The sequence below is a fragment of the Hevea brasiliensis genome, chromosome 10, assembly GCF_030052815.1.
Source record: "Hevea brasiliensis isolate MT/VB/25A 57/8 chromosome 10, ASM3005281v1, whole genome shotgun sequence".
Classification (NCBI taxonomy): Eukaryota; Viridiplantae; Streptophyta; class Magnoliopsida; order Malpighiales; family Euphorbiaceae; genus Hevea; species Hevea brasiliensis.
In genome coordinates, this window is record NC_079502.1 from 15,573,655 (window position 1) to 15,594,165 (window position 20,511).

A 20,511-nucleotide genomic window follows, 5' to 3' on the forward strand; every position below is an offset into this window, starting at 1 on the left:
TGGTAGAAAGTGCAGCGTTGTCCAATTGGCAGATGAGAACACAACCAAATGAGAAATCCAAAGGGGAGGATAATGATGTGAAAATCACATCTATTCTATGGTCCATCCATCGTTAATGATGGCAGCACAATTCCATATGGCCTTCAAAAACTTTTTCTCAATTTATAATGGGAATTGGAGAAGCTATTCTCCTATTTCTTAAAAGAGCAATGTTAAATAATTTAATTTGAGTTAACTCAAATAATATTAATATATATAATTTTATTATTATATGCTTAAAAAAAAAGAGAAGAAATAGTTTAAAAATAATTTTAAAATTTGGAGTTGGTGAGGTAGCTTATTTAATGGCTCATATAAAGAAAAGTGTGCATGCAATAACCTATTATTGCTTGCAGTCATGCACACTATTTAAGAATTGATGATTCGAGAAGTGTATCTATTGCATTAATCCATGCACATATGAGCTACTACATGCAGCAGTGATGAGCTAGCATAATGAATTAGATTGCAGAGAATAATTATATATAAATGCAAAAATAAATATTACTGGACATGATATATAATTTTGACAAATAAAATTTATATTTTTGAAAAAAATAATATATATACACATTAGAGCTTGTATAATATATATATATTTCATGCAATAAAATGTTAAATGAGGGTAAGTAGCTCGACTGGTATATAAGTACGCATTCCAGTGTGGTTTAGGGTTCGAGCCCTCCTTATGTCAAATGTCATTTTTTTTTCATTTATAAGCGCACTTAACACAATACATTCTTTATATATGTATATATATATTTTTGTTGATTTAAAAAGTGGATGAGGGCTAATAGTCTGATTGGCACATGCTCCCAAGCATAAGATAGAGGTTTTAGGGTTCGATCCCTCCATTTTTCCCTTTTTTTTCCTTTTGTGATTCTTTATAATTATTTTCATTCCAAAATATAATATTAAATTATGATGATTGTAAGTATTTTTAAATACTGATTAACATTTTTCCTTAAAATTATAATATAACAAATTTTTAGATTTAAAATTATAAGATATATATAAATCATTTATTTATATATACCTAGTTTTACAGTATTAACACCACTTCACTACTATTAGAATAATCACCTATACAACGATCAATCGTTAAATCAACATCACTGCTATAATCACCACGTGTACAATATTACCACGATTATCATCACTAAATTATTGTTTTTAATTTAAATATAGAGGGAGCTAGTTAAAGATATTTAGAGAATGATATAAATAAAAAGAGCTATAGATAGAGATATTAAAATTATCATATATATAAAGATAAATAGAGGGAGAGAGATATATAGAAATGTATAAATCAATATGTGTTGATTTTGAAATAACTCTTGTGTGTGTGTGTGTGTGTACAAAAATTTATCGGATGAGAGCTAATAGTCCGATTGGTACATGCTCCCAAGCATAAGGTAGAGGGTTTAGGATTCGAATCCTTCATTTGTCCTTTTTTTTTTTTTTTCTCTTTTGTGATTCTTTATAATTCTTTTCATTAAAAAATATAATATTAAACTATAATAATTAGAAGTATTTTTAAACCCTAATTAACACTTTTCCTTAAAATTATAATATAACAAATATTTAAATTTAAAATTATAAGATATATATATATATATATATATATATATATATATATATATATATATATATATATATATATATATATATATATAATTTACTTATATACACCTAGTTTTATAGTATTAACAATACTTCACTACTATTAGAATAGTCACATATACAACTATCAATAGTTAAATCAGCACCATCGCTATAATCACCATGTGTGCAATATTACCACCATTATCATCATTAAATTATTGCTTTTAATTTAAATATAGAGGGAGATAGTCAAAGATATTTAGAGAATGATAGAAATAAAATGAGTTATAGATAGATATATTAAGATTATCATATATTTAAAAATAAATAGAGGGAGAGATAAAGATGTAGAAAGAGATATATAGAAATGCATAAATCAATAAATCAACACATATTAATTTATGCATTTCTATATATTTCTCTCCACATCTTTATCTCTCTCTTCCTCTATTTATCTTTATATATATGATATATAGAAATATATAAATCAATATATTTGTTGATTTTGAAATTAACACATATATTGATTTATGCATTTCTATATATCTCTCTCTCCCTCTATTTATCTTTATATGTATATGATAATCTTAATATCTCTATCTATAATTCATTTTATTTCTATCATTCTCTAAATATCTTTGACTATTTCCCTCTATATTTAAATTAAAAACAATGATTTAATGATAATAATAGTGGTAATATTGTATACGTGGTGATTATAGCAGTAGTGCTGATTTAACTATTGATCATTGTATAGGTGATTATTCTAATAGTATTGAAGTGATGTTAATAGTATAAAACTAGATGTATATAAGTAAATGATTTATATATATCTTATAATTTTAAATCTAAACATTTGTTATATTATAATTTTAAGGAAAAGTGTTAATTAGGGTTTAAAAATATTTTCAATTATTACAGTTTAATATTATATTTTTTAATGAATATAATTATAAAGAATCATAAATAAAAAAAAATGGCAAAGGAAAGATTTGAACCCTTAACCCTCTACCTTATACTTGGGAGCATGTGCAATCGGGCTATTAACCCTCATCCACTTTTCAAATCAACAAATATATATATATACATATATAAAGAACGTATTGTGTTAGGTGTACTTATAAATGAAAAAAAATAATATCTAATATAGAGAGGGCTCAAACCTTGAACCACGCTGAAATGCATGTTTCTATGTCAATCAAGCTACTTGCCCTCATCCAACATTTTATTGCATGAAATATATATATTATACAAGCTCTAATGTGTATGTTTGTATATATATATATATAATATTTTTTTCGAAAATATAAATTTTATTTGTTAAAAGTGTATATCATGTCAAATAATATTTATTTTTACATTTATATCTACCTATATTCATATAATTTGTAAGTAAATGATTTAAATAACGATAATAGTGGTGATTGTAAACTGTAGTGATTTAAGTGTTTATGGAGTATATATGATTTAAAATATATATAGTGAAATTTATATCATATTTTAATATTTTATATACTGAAAAAAAAATATAAATATAACTAGTTTGACCGTCACCCTACCTACACTAATCAACTGTCACGACCCAACCTATGGGCCGGACCGGCACTAGGACCTGGGCCAGCCTAAAGCTCCCGAGGCCCGTAGTAAGCCTAGCTGTTCATTTACCCAATTCTAAGGCCCATTTGGGCCCAATTTCAAGAAAACAAACGGACAGAGTCCGGCCATAAAAATGGACTTTCCAACGGGGAGTTTTTGACTCACCCGACCTGTAAACACAATATATAGTCATTTGGGGAGCTCAGCTCACCCTCCACATACTCATCAACATAAAAATAAATGGGAGCTTAGCTCCCTCATCCAATCCATCAAACATGCATAGCATATTAAGTTTACAGGTCCCAAAATAATAATTTAGTTTACAGACCCAAATCAAATAAACATTTCTAACACATGCGGAAATTCTAAGATTTAACAAGTTTATACAAACAGTAATAATTGACCTGCGAGGGAGAAAGCAAGTTAACCTCAAAAAATATCCTCCTGTGGCCTGTAAAATTTTTTGAACAGGAGTGAGCGTTCGACTCAGAGAGTAAAATATCAATTTTAACCATAATCTCTATAACTATCTAAAACTATTGCAACTTGTGGAATGAAGTGCAACATCAGCAATAAATTCACATCATAGCATCAAAAAGGTAATTTGGAGCACTCACACACCCTGTAGTATCAATCATAACATATGGGAGCTGATCCCCTATACAGCTCTCTTAAATCCAACTCGGTGCCGGTAATTACTCAAGCTCGGACTTCCACTTAATAACCAAATCGAGGGTCCCAAATAATTACTTAAGCCGTGACTACCCTCGAAGGATCGGGTCCCAATAATTACTCAAGACGTGACTACCCCGACCTGTCCATATTCCACACCAAATCACAAACAAGACAACGCACGCACACTGCTCCAAATTACCACAACAACATCCATGGCACATCAACAGTTATGAATGCAACATAAATCGTGCCTAGAGTTTAACTACATAAATATATGCATATAAGTGATGCATGGGCATGCTTGAACATATAATAATATCGAAATTACAATTAAAATTAATATTCTACTCACAGACTTGACGATGGTCACTGAGGCGGCTGGGCGGAGGAAGAAGGCTGTCCCGGCTCACCTGACAATTTTATTACAATCATTTAATAAATTTGACTCAATACAAATAAAGAAAAAGACCAATACGTCCTAAGTCGTGCCGAAAATCTGACAGAGTCTCCCCTATACCTAGGACCTACCCAACCTGCAAAATGGTTCAAATCACACTTCTATATTCACAATCCATATATCCACAGTTCAATCATATCACACAGCCCCTCCTGGGCCCATCAAATCAGTCATCCATCACAATACGCAAAATTTCAATTTAGTCCTTATTATTGATCATTTTTGCAAAAACTGCCCAAACAAGCTCTAAAAATTATAAAACTTTGCCCCGCGGTCCTTAGCAATATTACTAAGCTATTGCAAAAAGAATCGTAATTTTCTAAGCTACCACGAATATTTTATGGATTTTTAATCCTATTTAAGCACTAGAAAATTACGAAAAAGCAAGGTTCGGGTTTACCTTTGCCGATTCCGACTTCGGGGACGCACTCGGGACGTCTGACAATGGGGGGGTAGCCAAAACCTCGGTCCAATTCGGAGACTTTTCCGGTAACGGGTCTGTCTGGCCGGAAATTCACAGACCCGGTCAACTGTCGAATTTCCGCGAATTGAGGATACCTACACGAAGCCCATAACACGGGGGTTAGTACATAAATTTTTCAGAATTTTCTAAGCTCATTTAATGCTCGGAAAAACACTGCGAAGTTCCGTGGGACCCACCGAAAAACGGTGTCGGAAAAATTCGAAATTTATGTCGTTGCGAAGCTCTCGACGAGTGGAGCGTGCTGGTAGCCTCGGTTTTCTCGTGGGATTCACGGTTTTCGAGAAATCTAGCCCAAAAGTCGAAATGGGCTAAAAACTTCCCGAGCAAAAATTGGACAAACCGCTCGATGGATTTCGGCGTTCTTGGTGTCTATGGAAAGCTCTCGCCGAGTAGATGATTTTAGACACAAGACCCGGTCCAATTGGTGGCCGGATCGGCCGGATTTTGGCCGGGAAAGCGCCGCGCAGGGAGGGGCGTTTCGGCCGCTTGGGGCGCACGGCCTACCGGGATACCGGGAGGCGGCGCCGGCGAGGTGGGGACGCAGGGGAGGCGGCTGGCCGGCGGCAGGGGAGGGGAGGAGAGAGAAAAGAGAGAGAAAAGGGAGAGGGAACGTCGCGCGCGGGAGGAAGAAAAAGGGAAGAAGACCGGTCCGATTCGACCGGTCCGATCCGGTCCGGTTCGATTCGACCGGTTCGATTCGAAATATAAAATTTTGAATTTTTACTCTGCCTCGGGACCGAAAACGAGGTCCAAAAATTTCGAAAAATTTCTAGAAAACTCAGAAAAATACGTAGACTCCAAATATATTTTTAGTTTTGCTACGTGGTCTTTAAATAAATTTTTAAAATTCATCAAAATTTATATTTTCGGAAAATCGAACCCGATTTTTAAAATCCGAAAAATCTCAAAAAAATTCCTAAAATTTAAATAAAATTAAAATACTAAAATGCTCATAAAAATTAAAATTTTGGGGTGTTACATCAACCACCGCCATCATTATCACTCTAACACCACTATCAAATTTCAAACCAATTTTAATATGATACTTACTTTAATATCAATATTTATTGTTATAATATTTAATTTTATTTTTGAAATGCTATTTACTTCATTTCAATTAATATATATCAAATTTATATCATATTTCAAGTTAAAAAAAATAAATATAACTTACAGTATAACTTATCATTAAAAATCAATATATCTTATCTTATAACAAATATATTATATGTAATAACTTATAGTATACAATATCTCTAAATTTATATATTTCCCATAGCATTAATTTTTAGAGTTCCAAAAACTGCTAACATCTTAATTTGACATTGAAAAATGTTGTTTGGTGAGTAGATATTAAATAAAGAGATTTTATAGTCAAGTGACTTATAAATGAGCTAAATGGCTCACAAGTCATCATAAATGACTCATATCTTAAAAGGGTAAAATGGTAATGAATTTCAATTTAATTACTAATATGCCATTTTGAGCTAGCTCAATTTGAGTTTTGTAGCATTTTTGTTCCTAAAATTCAATGTCATTAATAGGGTCTAAGCAACCAGAAATCAAGCAAATCTATAGTTGAACTTGAATGAGGTAATCTAAGTTTGTTCATTGCTTTGGCACAATAGGCTGAACAACAATTGATGAAATGATGAATTGCATGGTGGACTGTAAACATTTTTTTTTTTTTATTATAAAAATAAATAATTTTAAAATAGATAGATATAAAAGCTCGAATTCAAGATCTTTCAGTTTTTTATACCTTAAATATAAAAAAAAGACCAATTAAGTTATCCCTAATTGATAAATAATAATAAATTGTCTACAACATTCCTATATATTATATTAAAAGAAAAATAAAAAAAACAAAGAAGAAAAAGCTTGACAACATATGACAAGTAGATGGTTTGCCTAAGACCTAATTGAAAAGATAAAGTTGATTCATAAACCCTTTTATTATAATTAAAAAGAAAAAAAAAAGCACCCTTATGGTTTTTCTTGGCCTTGATTTTACAAGAAGCAATAAAAAAAAACAACTAAGTTTTAATCCAAAATTAGTTAAAATTGATTATATGAATATTTTTTCTCTATTTAATTCTGTTAAAGCACAAGTTCACATCAATATCATAAGAAGCAATGAAAAGTGAATAAATAATAAGAATAAATTAAATTATAACAAAGCAAGTGTATAAAATAACTTTGCCTGAAAAACATCAATATTGAACATACAATAAACGATGTCTATACCAAATACAAGAATTTTCGCGAGTTGCATTAACTGCACAAGTGACAAGTGAATGAAGAATTCTATGTATATTTGACTTCTAATGCAAGATCAAGAACAATTTCATTGAAATGAAAATATTTTACACAATATTCATTCTAAGGAAAACATAATTTGAATGACGCATGGTCTTTTCTCTATGTACCACTCTTTTTAACTGATGGAGGCCAAGACAATCTGCTATCACTCGTGCCATCAACTTGATTAAAGTCGCTCATTTCATTACTTTCATCACCCGCTTCTTGCCTCTCGAGTTCTTGTTTCCTTAGGCTTTTGGCTGCTAAGTCATCAAAACTAGATTCATTTCTCCAAGGAGGAGTCACACAGTCTGAATCTCTTAGTAGTCTATGAGAAGGATTATTTCCTGGTGTTTCTGGCAAAGGGGAAACTAAATGGCCGACTTTCAAATTTTGGAGTGTAGCAAATGATTCTCTCATGGCAGACATTGCTTCAAAGAATCGGGTACAGGATGCTAAAGCAACAGGTATAGGACGTAGCATTTCCTGCATGAAAATAACCAAAAAGAAAATGAAAATGTGAGGCAACACATTCCCTGATGTGTTGCATATACTCTAGTTGTTTCAAGAAACATGGCCACTCTGCCATTAGACAAAGTTTGATATCACATAGCAACCAAGTAATATAATAAGATATTTTCATGACATGTAGTTGGTCATTTTTTTATTATTATTATTATTATTTTTTTTTTATAATTATTGATAAGATAAAGGAGATGGAGTTGCTAGAGTTTAAAAACCAAACCAAACCAAAAACTTGGCTTATTCAGTTTCGCTAAATTTCAAACCAAATAGACTGAACCAACCAAATTCTCATCCTAATGAATATTGTTTAAATTTCAATTTTTCCATTAATGTAATTGCCCACCTCTTTTCCTGTGGAAGTAGTACGACTCTATGTTAAACAATTAATTTTGCATTCAAAAGCTATTGACAACAAAATGCAATAATTTCATATCTAGGCAGTTTCTCAAGGATATCAATTCCTTCCACATCTCATAAACATAACAACTCAAAGTGATATGGTGAATTTCAATAATATTTAAAAAAAAAAAAAAGAAATTCTGATGAAAGAAGAAATATGGCAAAAAACCTGAGAACAGCATAAAACATGTGCTCAGAGCCTGTAAGAAACAACTACAACAAAAGTAAGAATAAATAAATAAATGCAAAGTACTGCATTAATGTTTCCATAAGCATACCCCCCATGCTGAAGGAGACTCCTTAAAGTTCTGACTCCACTGGAAATCTGCAACAGATGCTGTTAAGGCACCATAATCACTTGCAGCTTTCATCAGTAATTCTGAAAATTGTTTCTGCATGGACCCCGAGGTAGCACATTTGTTGAGAGAATAAATGCAAACGACCAAGGTAAAAACAAAATAACCATTCAATAGCCCAGAATTGAAGACTTAAAATTCAAGAGTAAACTAAAAACTCAGTTTTTGCAGTATTTTGATTAATTTATAATTCATCAACAATAGCAGCTTAATTTAAGATATGAATCTTTGATGGACCAAATCTTAAGGCCTCAACTAAAAAATACGTGCATGCTGTCTTTGCTAACTTTTCTTCCCTCATTTTACACAGATAGGAAGCCTTTCGGTAACATTCTATCACTTCACAAATACTGTTTGACCTAGAACTATAAGCCCAATCAAATCATAAGGCAGTAAACATGCAGAAGAGGAGTTCTCGTGTAATGCAGCAATGGAAGCTGGGGGACTTTAATTTCATTCAGCAAAGAAATTACATCTTACCTACATAATTGAAGATTTGAATCCCAATTTAATTTTATTATATTTTCTAACAGCTATTAGATTAGGAATTCACAATTCAGTTGATCTATGATAAAAAAAAAATTCATGTAGGACATAAAAGTAACATAAATATCATACTTAAGAAAGTCAGATTGCAACCATCTCCAGTTGGATGCGAACCATGACTATGCTTCTCAATCATTCTTGGTTGGAGGTGATCTATGATTATTAATTACTGGCTAAGAACAACCATTCCTTTTAGCCTTTGATTAAAAGATCATGGTCAAAAACTTTTCATTTGGACGCCATAAATCATCAGTCAGGATATCAGTTGAGAACATGAACACCAAACACAACACACACACACACACACACACACACAAAACTCAACTCATAGTGTTGATCACTGCACTAAAAACAATGTATACAGTGTAAAATGAAATAACATATAAAATCCTATAAAGCTTACTCAAAAGTGCATTATAAGTGGACAAACAACCTGATATTCTGCTTCAACTGGAATACAATCCAGTGAATATGGTTGTTGAAGACGAGCTATAATACGGTCCTGTAAATATTGTGAAAAAAAAAATACAGAAGATCATCAATTATTACAAATGGAATTCAAAAAAAAAAAACAATGGATAAGGAAGGTCTAATGCTTAGACAAGAAGTTTTCAGCAAAAAAAATACATTGAAGCACAAAATTAACCCATTATTTGACTAGAAAAATGAAACTAGTCCAATGTACACCATCATCCAAGTTCCTGACTACAATAGGAACCCTCCAGGATAGATGCCTCAAATAAGTTATTAAGAACTTCCCCCAAGAAGCACTTTCAAAAATCTCTCTTTAGGTTTGAAGTCCATGAATAGGCTTAGCCAATGCAATTTGAAATATATTCCAGCAGAAAAGTAAATAAAGTTAACCCATTAATAGCTGTTCCTTAGCAAAACAACGGAAAATCAAAGTAAACTTGAGCTTCCTTTGTTTCACGGAAAATATTTTCCTGAAAAACATTTTCCTCATTTCTTGGCATTTGGGACACTTAGGAAAAAATTGGCAATGGACAATATTTTTTGGGTCAAAGAGAAGACCAAGCCATTTTCAAGAGAAATCATTTTATGAAATTTGACAAACTTATTAAAGTGTGAAGACACTAATAGATGCATTACATAAACAAATACCTATTAGTCTACAGGCCACTATCGATTATCTTTGACCACCAGTGACCACCACCGATCATCAGCTACAGGTGATGATTGCCACAATTGACCATTTTTAGGTATTTTTATCTCATGTTTAACAATAAAGGGTAAACAATGATGTTTTTAATACTCCCAACATTTTTGTAGCATAAATTGAAAGAAAATTAACATTTTCAGGAGGACTCCAAAAGTAGAAAATAAATTTCCTTTGCTTTTTCAACATTGCAGTCAAACAATGGACAATAATTTATTTTCTCATAAAATATTTTTCTTGGAAAAACATTTTCCACTTTGGTGAAACAAATGGAGCCTTGATCTTAATCTTTTCCCTCAAAATGTTTCTTAGACATAGCAACTTCTGCTGCCATCCTTCCCCATGAAATGTGGCGCCAAACAGAAAAGGGGGCATAATAGTCAAAATTGTCTAGAAGAAATGAGTTTTGCTACGAATTAGATATTCCCTAATAGATAGCAATGAACCCACAATTTTGAGAATAACTTAGAAGTTAGAACATTATTATATATCTCAAGTAATTTATCGAGTATACAAATCATAGAGGATAAAAATTCCTTGAGAGTATATAGTTCTTCATATTTGAAAGCATGCATGAGCATGAAAGCTCACAAAAATTTATGCATATGCATGTATCGCTGTGCTGTACATATTCTGAAATGCAACTCCCTCTCATTGCTCAAAGTATAAACTTGTTTCAACTTAGTAATGAACATGAACAACTTACCTTATTCTGAATGACATCCTTCAGTATAGTAGTAATCCTAGCCAAAGTCTCAATCTTCTTTTCCATTTCACTCACATGTGTCAAATGTGCCACGTTTTTGTCATCCTAAAATTATATGACACAAGACAATTAATGGCTTTAATGTACCAAATCATAAACAAAATAGCAATGGATCTTTGCAGCCAACATAAACATCATGCTGTAACTAAACCATTTGTTACAATTACAAATTTAATCCTCATGTAGATTGCAAAATGATATAAGGGGGAACTCGAACAAAGATAGTTCACCTTTCGACCTTGAAGTTCCACTTGTAGATCTGCTATTTCTCTTTGTACAGTAGTTAATTCTCTTAGAACCTTAATCAAGTCATCACCTTTTTCTCCAGTGGTCGTGGATAAGTTCTGGAGTTCTTCCTAAACAGGATTTAAAAAAAAATAAAAATACAAAAATGGTGAGGTCAAGAAATCCTCTAATACACATGTATAATTAATAAAGCTGTTTATTGCATATCTGCAGTAATGGCACTTTAGTAATCTCCTGAGTGAGTAAGCCACTAAGTAGACCCAGCATGCACAAAAGAGAATACACTCAGAAATCATCAATAAAGTGTAATGTTGCTATTGCCTTTAGCAAATACAACTTTGTTGATAATAATTTTTTACAGAATGGATTTAAATTGGGAATGGGCTATTGCTTTGACCTAAACATATATAAGGATTTTAAATTTGGAAGTCCATAAGATAGAATGTATACGATAAGCCATAGATGATCATAAACATCAAGAACTAATTAAAATTACATTTTGTAGTATTTGCTTCATAAGATACGATGCGTGCTAATTTAGCAAATTTATTCAAAACAGCTATCAACAGAACTAAGACAAGGAAATTGAGTCATATCATATTCTGATTTCTTTTCACAACCTAGCCTCTACTGTTATACCCATTTTCACATTGTTTGACCATTCATAAAATTCTCTGCTAAACCTACTCCAGGGCTTGCATTTTGAATAAATTTACCTTCTCATTTTGCAAGTACGCATTAAATCCGTCAAATCGGAACAAAAATCACTAAAAAGATAAATGTAGGTGCAGAATTGAATAGAAAATGAAATCAGTCAAGATGAAAAATGCCAAAATCCATAAAAATCCAGAGAATTTTAATCAAAGGGAGAGCGAGAGAGATGTACCTGAGAAGGAGGAGGTGCAACAGCAAATCCAAGATCGGCGGCGATGGAAAGGGCATCGGACATGCCTCCTATGCGTCTGAGAGGCTTTTTTCCGACCCAGGTAGTGTCAGTTACCATCGACATTTGATTTACCCAAACGCGGCCTTAACTCTCTTTTGAAGCGCTCTCATAAGAAGCAACAGGTGTTACTGTTACTGTTGGTGGCGAACTGGAGGGAGCGACTGTGTTTCTGGCCGGCAATTTTAATTTTCAAATCAAACCAACAATGGACCGCCATAGCCCATGCTTAAAGGGCCTGCCTGCTGCGGTATATGGATCCACATGGGCCAGAAACATTTCCAACCACTGGATTCATCATCAAACACCAACGGCCCAATTCTCTAACTAAAAGGCGGCAGGGGGTTAGGGTTACGCTACTATTCTCTTCTTTTCTCTTCTCTGTATATCATAAACATCCTCTAAACCTCTCTCTTCTCCTTCTGTATACATCAGGCTCAGGTAAAATTGTAATCGATTTCGTGTTTTCTAGTAACAGATTCTTTTCTTTCACAAGCAAAACAGTCTCAAATATTCCGATGAGGAAGAAATCCCAATAGATAGGAAGTGCCGTATGAGACTTAATCAGCAGCGGCTACATTCACAAAACCCACTTTTTCCATCAACTAATCACAATCCTTCTCATTCGTTTCCTTCATCGGATTCGTCTTCTGCTTGGATTGTTCATTGGTCGGGATTATGTGGGCTGCGATGCGGCGTTGTGTGGGTGATTTGAAACGGGTCTCTGGGGGTATTAATTCGTTATTTGTTTAAAAGAAATGTCCAATGCCACGTCGCCGGTAGCCGCTAGGCGTTGACCGGTGATGCTATGATTGGACGGAAATCGATTTTATGTTTCGCTTGCTGATAGGAACCTGTATATCCGGATTTCAGTTGATCCGCGAGGCCGATTTCGGCGACCAAATTTTTAATTACATATGCATATAATTTATTATTTTTAAAAAATGTAAGTTGTATCAAGAAATATAAAGCCAATGAGGATTTATTTATTTAGTTGGAGTTACCGACTGAATTTCAACTTGATATCAATTTTAGACTGGCGATCTGTGGCTTCAAATTAGTTTAAATTTGATTTTTTTTTTATTTTAGGATTTAATGGAACAAAAATCATAAAAAATTTTAATTTTTCAATCTCAAGATTAATTTGTCAATGATCCTCGGGGATGAGAGTGAGTTTGGTTGGATTCTGCATTAATTCAAGCAATAAAATGATATTAAAGGGTCTACTAAAATATTAGCTTACAGAAGAGGTGATTTCATTCTTATTGTGCAACGCTCTACAATTTTGGACCTTGCTGTTCACAAAAAAATTGGCGAGACATTCGTCAAATGGTCATGGATATACAATTTCAGACAATTCATCCATGGCTTTAATAGAATTTGAACTGCAGAGTAAATCAAATTAGCTTTGGGATTTTGGGTGATTGTCTACTGGTCTCTGCTAAGTAGGTGGGAAGAATCTGTTGAGATTGAATGGTAAAGTGTAGAACTCCTCATTTCTGTTATCTCCTCTAAATGTTCTGAACTTTACCCACCATGGCATCCCTCGATCTTTCTTCGATTTCTCTACCTCTAATGTGTTGTCAAGAAACACAGCAACAATCAAACCCACTGTCGCCGGAGATGAGAATATGGTATTCAAAAACGCATTGAACTGCAAACCGACCAAATCTAAACATCATTAAGAATGAAACCAACATCACTGGTATAAATTTACTGACAAAATTTTAGAATTTCAACGCCTAAAAGTACTTAAAATATTGTAATTCTAATAGAAAAACACACAAAATTCTTTGGAAGGATTCAAGTGCATGCATACCATGTTTTCCTTTATGGCCAAAAACCAAAATGAACACATACTCTTACTATTTTCAATAAATTTGTGTTTACTTAACAGTGATTATTTAACATTAGATTAACTCAGGAGACTTCAGTTGGTGTAGATTGTACTTACCCATCCTGCATTGGTATGAACAAGACCATGACGGGTGGGATTCCAATATTCATTGAAAAACTGGGGAACTGAAATCCCAAGGAAGAGAGAAAGCCCAGTAATGATGAGGTTTCTCATTGAATTCATGTTTGTGAATTGAAGAAATGATAGTCCCACTGACGCTGAAACAGGCAAGCACTTGTTCACGAGGATATAAAAGGAAAATAATTACTCAGGAAATAAATAAATAAATAAATAGACTTACCAACAAGGCCAAAGAGAACACAGTATAGTGCAGCAAAAATTGGAAAAGGTATTGACGCGAACACAGCTCCAAATTTCCCTGTTAAAACAAGACAGAGCAAATGTAATACTTTCCTACTTAGCTCATGCCCCAAAATTCTTCATGGTTTACAAGTAACACCAACCTAAGATAGAGAAGAATATCATGAAGCCAGCAGAAATCTGAACAACTCTGCGACTTCCAACTCGAGTTAGTCCAAGTAGTCCTACATTTTCCCTGAGAAAACAGAGATTTCTGTAAAGACCCAGATTATATGTATTTTTCTCAGTTCTCCGGCCTAGGTTTCAAACCAATGACCTCCACATGGGATTACCCTTAGATGAATCATCTATGCCATTCCCAAGTAAAGACTAAGGTTATATAATAAAAACACGGGATACAAGCTGCGATAGTTAGCTCATTCAAGTGTGCCTTACACAGAAACAGTGGAACCAGTTCCTGTTCCATAAAGACCATCAAGCAGTACAGCAATGCCCTGCCAAAGCAACACATGTAACAGTTAGCTCTTCAAAACGAACAAACAATTTCAAGAAAAAGGAGAAAAGAAAAGAAGGGGAGGGCCAGGGAGGATTAAAGCTCTCAGTGTTTAGTTTATGTCTAATTCAGTGCGGATTAGAAAAATGTAAAGAAGGTGTATCTACTAGTAGAAATAATTATTTTAAACCAGCTCACCTGCCAGCCAATACCTCGGCTCAATACATATGCAGGAGGTGGAGTAGCAATAGCCAATCGAGATGCTGCCTTGTATGCACCAGTTGACTGCAGCACCAAAATTTAAGATTGAGTAGGGACTTTGTCAAAGACAGTAATTATTAATCATCTATAAAGTTTCTCATACAATCTTCGCATCAGAAATTTGAAGGATGAAATAGCATGCTGTGAAGAAGATAACAATCTAGTGCCACTTATAGAGGATTAAGATATACCTCAACCATAGACACGATAACTGCGGACATCATAGCAAATGAATGACCTGCCGAAAAAGTAGGTGGGCCCCACTGCAGAGGATATGGGAACTTGAACCTGAAGTAGCATAACACATGAATTCCAGAAAACAAAAACATGATAAAACTTTCTTTTTTTTAAATGTAAGTTCATAATTGATATTTTGATTCACCATGGGGCAGTAGATATAAGATTTGCTTTGTCTGTACGGCAACTTAGTTGAGTTCTACTTGGCTTGCCCCTGTAAGCTCCACTTGCAGTTAAAATAATGGAATAGATCCAGACTATAGCAACACATATCAACACTGGAAATCGTTCAAATATTGGCAGTTCTCTTAAGATTCGCACATGCTTTAGATACTGCAATGCAAAATCCAACCTTAAGAAAGGGAAAAGGAAAATCCTTTGGTCAGAATTTCCGATTATGGAAGAAGTACTTACTTGTGAAAATCCAATAACCAGCAACAGCATTGGTAACCCAATTTCTACGCAATTGCCCAACTGAAAAATGATATTGTAAGATGAATACTAAGTGAAACTTTATAAGAAACTGGCAGAAAGATAGTAAAAGAGAAAGTAAGTGCCTATCAGTTACTGTGACCACAATGAATTAGATATGCATGGTACATTTAAGCAAACAACAACATTCTTCATTTGATATTTCTAGTTGAAAGGAAATGCTGCACAAAAATTAAGACACAGATATTTAAGAGTATGATTTTACAGCATACTTCATCAGAATGTTATACTTGTCAACGGGCTTAAGAAGAAACCATGGCTCAAAATTACGATCAGCTTCCAAACCATTGAGAAATGATGAGACACTTGATTTTATGAACTACAAAATGATTCCCTAAATGTTGGGATCCATGATTAGTTATAATGAGAAGTTAGCTCCAATACATGCAAGCAACATAAAAGAAAGACAATCTGAAGGGTTAGCCCAACTGATATCTAATGAAAACAGTATTTATGATGCTTCATAGAAATACATACTTCAGGAAATCCTCGTTGAAACAATCCCAAGCCAACCAATCCAACCACAGGTGCCATCCCAAGAGGACTGAAAAACCTGAAAATAAATAGAAAATTAAGTAGTGAAAGAAAGAAAATTTCAATAGGCAATCATTTAATCATGTTTTCCAATCATTAGAAGTGTACCGTGAAAAGAGTCCCCAAACTTGGCTGTAACCCAGGATGATTTGTATGCTTGAGGCTACAATCAAAGCTCCCTGGATAGCCCGCATTGTTTGTATAAATCTCTGCAAACCAATCACATGGGAAGATCTCTTTCAATACCCTATCAAATAAAAGAGTTACTGAGCACAACTTTTGAAAATGGAATGGGACTTGAACTTTAACATCTAGGTGATAGTTCAAGATTATAACAAACAACCTAATAGCATGCCTTAATAAGACTTTAGGGATTTTGGTTGGAAACCATTTAACAAGACATTGGGCATTAATATGACTTTGTGACTGCTTCCTCGTACATTTTCCACTTAAATGCCAATCTTTGTCAATTTGCCCTTCCAAAATATATCTCCATATGGATAGAGGCAACAATTTTGAAGAAAAATACTTACCTTGATGGATCTTTCCACATGTAAATTGATCATCAATTAGTTCTTTGGGTATTCAAAGGCCAAGTTGTAAAAGTTTTTATGAATTTTTAGTACATGCTTCCCCAATATTATACGAAGAAAGATAAGGAAGAAGATTGGAAAACTTACTTCATGATGATCAGTAATCTGTTGCAATGAGGTGTCACTTATAATATAAGCTATGGGAATGACATAAGCAAATGAACCTCCCACAACCGTAGGCAACCTTGTTCCAAAAAGTGCTTGCAGAAGTGTGTTAATGCCAGCTACAAAAAGCAGGGTCTGAATCACCCGTGCTTTATCCCCCTGGTTGCATGAACAATGATATTGTCAAAGGAAGAAAATGAAAGAACAAGGGAGGAAAATGAAAATGCAAGGAACCTTCTGCAAACAAGAACAAAAACTAGCCATACTACAATTACAAGTTCCACTTAGCACGTATTCTAGACCAAAATCTATCCATATACATATATTGCATGCACCAATCCATGATGAGTAGTAGAATATTTCAGTTCCACAATACGCAATATTTCAAGTGAAAAACTAAAATGCAAGCATCCTAAACTACAAGAATGAACATGCAAGCTCAATACAAAAACATGGTTAGATAAGCAGATAACAAGCTTACATCACTGCCACCCATTGCTGGAACAAGCAAGGAAGGGATCATTACACTTGTACCCAACATCAGTATGTAGTTTTGAAATGCTAATATGATGGTTTCAGCTGAAAAAAAAAAATGGACAACTTAGCACATAAATACCAATGGGAAATTTAATACTTCAAAGAAACTTGTTTACGAATAGCGAGTCTTGTTTACAAATAGCGAGTTATCTTATCGATTCAAACACCGTATAAACCTCCGTTTACCATAGGAATATTCTGTCAGTAGCCAAACAAAGCTTTAAAAAAAAAATTAAAATTCAAAATTTAAGAACCAGAGAAATTAGGCAGGCAAAAAACTAAATGCATCTAATTTCGTTTAGTTCAAGACGTTGATCGTTCCAAAATTTCCTCACCCACAATTTCGGCATAAACCCACTTCCAAATCCCGAAAAAAAAAAAAAAAACAAATACACACAAACACACTCTTTCTCACTCAATACATACTGATACCGTGACACGTACTTTTTCTTTTATTTTCCTTCAATTTTTTTTTCTTTTCGATGTCTATTTTACTGTATTAGAGTTCGTAATGCGACAGTTCCTGAACTCATATTTGAGAGGAAAACAAAGCATCTAAGCGTACTCTAACAACGGTAGCGAAGAAAATAGATGATTGTAAGAATGAACAAGTTGAAACAGTTAGTTAACCAAAAAAAAATGAAAGAAAAAAAAAGAAAAAGAGAAAAATAGAAAGCACGCACCCCAAGGAGGGTTAGAGTCTATGCAGTACTCAAGGTCTTGAAGTTGCTCCATAGGAGGGTGGCTAATGTCTGCCATTACTGAACCTTTGCTGTTATAGAGAGAGATATGAAGAAGAAGAAGAAGAAGACGAAGAAGAAGAAGAGGAGGATCTAAGAACAAAGTAAAGTGCAGAAATAAAGTGAGAGCAAAAGAAAAGATAAGTAAAGGAAAATGAAAAAATAAAAATGAGAAAAAGGAAGAGAACAATTTGGAAAGCCGAAAAAACCAGCAAACGCTTGTCTTCTGGCTTCTGCCTTCAGTAAGCCACCCTCCTTTTCTATCTCATCTTTCTTCCAAAATCAGTTTCACTATTCCAAATTCACCCCTACTCATCTCTCATAACTATCCAATTGCCATCCGGCCAGACCATTCTAAACAAACGGTCAAATCAACGTTGATTAAGACTCTGAGGCGTAGCAGTACTAAAACGTTGTCGTTTATTATAAGATCTTGTGACGTATGATAATTATTCTTTCCTGCGGAGGTGGCCCACCCACTGCAAAGACATTCAAATTGACGAGAAGCCGAGAAAGCTCAGATTGCGAGAAATTCCAAAGATTGGAAAGTGAGGAAACGAGACGACGTAGGTAGGTAATGAAATGAAAGTCCATCTTTATTGTGATCAGGTGTGTAGTAACTATGGTGGTGTTGATGTATAAGCATTATAATAAATGATACTGTTGTCACGTGAGGATCATATGATTTTCTCAAGGAGAAGCAAAGTGGTGAGTAAATCGGGCGAGAAAGGGTAGAATGGTAAAAGGGTGAATTTCACGCGCGTGCGGAGTTGGCTGGCACAAACATTCTCTCTACAAGGAAGATCATGACACATCCGATTCCCTCACAACAAAACCCAAACCCAAACCCATTTTCCAGATTCGAACGTTACTTTCATTTTCAAACCTCTCAAGATAAGAATCTCTCATCTCCCCTAACTGCCTCATTATTTCTAGCTATTTTTGAAATTTTTCTCAAATTTCATTCAAATTTCGTTCAAATCTTAAGTATTTGAGCAGATTTGATGGTGGTCCAAGCTTTACATGAAAATTTTCCATCATTTTGATCTACTTGCATTGCTAATTTTTATCATATTTGAGTGATATATGAATTTCCTTTAACAAAAATTTATGATTAGATAGTGTATTTCTGTGTTTGACAAGTTGAATTTCTAGTTAGATTGGGAGTTTACAACTCCATGCCCGTAGAATTTGAAGCTTTAATTCATAGTTAATTTACAGCTAGCTATTGGGACCGTGGATTCCATAAAATTTCTGTTGAAGTGGACTGAACACTGTCCCTTGATCTGATTTCAGGAGGTGTAGTTCACAATTTGCGGTTTGTTAACTTATTATCTCAATGTCAGATGTTGCTACCCCACCCTTGGCATGTGGCTCTGAATATTTGTATAGGGAGTTAAATATATATATATATTTTTTATAAAAATTAAGAGAGTAAGAATTTGAGCTTAATATCTACTAATCGAGTGATATTACTTTAGCATATGGTTTTGAATATTTTTATCAGAGTCTAATATGATTGCTGATACACTGAGCAAAATTAACCGTCGACGCAGATGTGGGGAAGCGTGTTCGTCATGATCCTCTCCAAGGGGATTTGTTAAGCTGGGATATGCAAGGTGTGGCTTAACTTAGGTTGTCAACTATACTCAGTGAGTTTGTCATTTTTTGGTATTTCTATGTTGAATATTTGGTTCAAATCGAATTGAATTATTAAAAATGAATTAATCAAATTATTATATTCTATAAATCGAATTGAACTGTCCTAATTTGATTGGTTTAGCTTGAATTCATCAGTTTTTAAGTTTTGATTTTTTTATTTAGATTTAATTTTTTAGTTATTTAATTTAATTTTGATCTTAATTTAAATTTAATAACCATTAATTAATAAAATTAAACTATATATATAAATACATATAATACATAAATTCGCTATAAAAATAAAACAATTTAAAAATCAATAAAGCAATTTTATTTAGTTTGATTTAATTAATTTTTTCTCTTTAAAACCGAACCAAATCGATATAACTAAAACTTTTACAATCTAAAATCGAGCCGAACAAAATTATCTTAAAAACGGAATTAAATTATTAAATTAAGGCTATTCAATTTGATTTATTCGATTTAAATTGAATAGTATTTAACCTATATATATATATATAACTTATTAATAAATTCTAATTTAA

The 20,511-nt window shown here is 33.4% G+C and overlaps 2 protein-coding genes and 3 non-coding genes across 5 annotated transcripts; 3 read left to right on the forward strand and 2 right to left on the reverse strand.

Annotated features, from left to right (window-relative positions):
• Nucleotides 1-7,041: 7,041 nt before the first annotated feature.
• LOC110651736 (AUGMIN subunit 2) lies at nucleotides 7,042-12,303 on the reverse strand. Its single transcript, XM_021807124.2, has 6 exons — nucleotides 12,059-12,303; nucleotides 11,157-11,282; nucleotides 10,867-10,971; nucleotides 9,417-9,485; nucleotides 8,360-8,473; nucleotides 7,042-7,643 (listed from the first exon to the last, which is right to left on the reverse strand). The coding sequence occupies exons 1-6, from the start codon at nucleotides 12,179-12,181 to the stop codon at nucleotides 7,278-7,280; spliced, it is 903 nt and encodes a 300-aa protein (XP_021662816.2). The 5' UTR covers nucleotides 12,182-12,303; the 3' UTR covers nucleotides 7,042-7,277.
• Nucleotides 12,304-12,628: 325 nt separating this feature from the next.
• LOC131170155 (small nucleolar RNA U49) lies at nucleotides 12,629-12,693 on the forward strand. Its single transcript, XR_009141096.1, has one exon. It is a non-coding gene; the product is annotated as a small nucleolar RNA U49 (small nucleolar RNA).
• Nucleotides 12,694-12,874: 181 nt separating this feature from the next.
• LOC131170154 (small nucleolar RNA snoR2/U65) lies at nucleotides 12,875-13,022 on the forward strand. The gene has a single exon (XR_009141095.1). It is a non-coding gene; the product is annotated as a small nucleolar RNA snoR2/U65 (small nucleolar RNA).
• A 61-nt stretch (nucleotides 13,023-13,083) lies between these two features.
• On the forward strand, nucleotides 13,084-13,171 carry LOC131170144 (small nucleolar RNA snoR77Y). The gene has a single exon (XR_009141085.1). It is a non-coding gene; the product is annotated as a small nucleolar RNA snoR77Y (small nucleolar RNA).
• A 183-nt stretch (nucleotides 13,172-13,354) lies between these two features.
• LOC110651735 (nucleobase-ascorbate transporter 1) lies at nucleotides 13,355-18,605 on the reverse strand. Its single transcript, XM_021807123.2, has 14 exons — nucleotides 18,269-18,605; nucleotides 17,530-17,627; nucleotides 17,031-17,207; nucleotides 16,459-16,559; nucleotides 16,294-16,369; nucleotides 15,739-15,798; nucleotides 15,470-15,657; nucleotides 15,279-15,375; nucleotides 15,025-15,111; nucleotides 14,769-14,827; nucleotides 14,477-14,568; nucleotides 14,314-14,391; nucleotides 14,070-14,230; nucleotides 13,355-13,769 (listed from the first exon to the last, which is right to left on the reverse strand). Exons 1-14 carry the CDS (start codon nucleotides 18,342-18,344, stop codon nucleotides 13,557-13,559), a joined length of 1,563 nt encoding a protein of 520 aa, XP_021662815.1. The 5' UTR covers nucleotides 18,345-18,605; the 3' UTR covers nucleotides 13,355-13,556.
• Nucleotides 18,606-20,511: the final 1,906 nt, after the last annotated feature.

Coding starts and splice junctions, on each gene's coding strand:
- LOC110651736 (XM_021807124.2), bottom strand. CDS start 12,181: ATGTCGATGGTAACTGACACTACCTGGGTCGGAAAAAAGCCTCTCAGA. Junction 10,972..11,156: donor TGGAACTTCAAGGTCGAAAG/GTGAACTATCTT, acceptor ATATAATTTTAG/GATGACAAAAACGTGGCACA. Junction 7,644..8,359: donor AGTCTCCTTCAGCATGGGGG/GTATGCTTATGG, acceptor ATTTTCATGCAG/GAAATGCTACGTCCTATACC.
- LOC110651735 (XM_021807123.2), bottom strand. CDS start 18,344: ATGGCAGACATTAGCCACCCTCCTATGGAGCAACTTCAAGACCTTGAG. Junction 15,658..15,738: donor TGGTTATTGGATTTTCACAA/GTAAGTACTTCT, acceptor TTTGCATTGCAG/TATCTAAAGCATGTGCGAAT. Junction 15,376..15,469: donor CTTATATCTACTGCCCCATG/GTGAATCAAAAT, acceptor ATGCTACTTCAG/GTTCAAGTTCCCATATCCTC.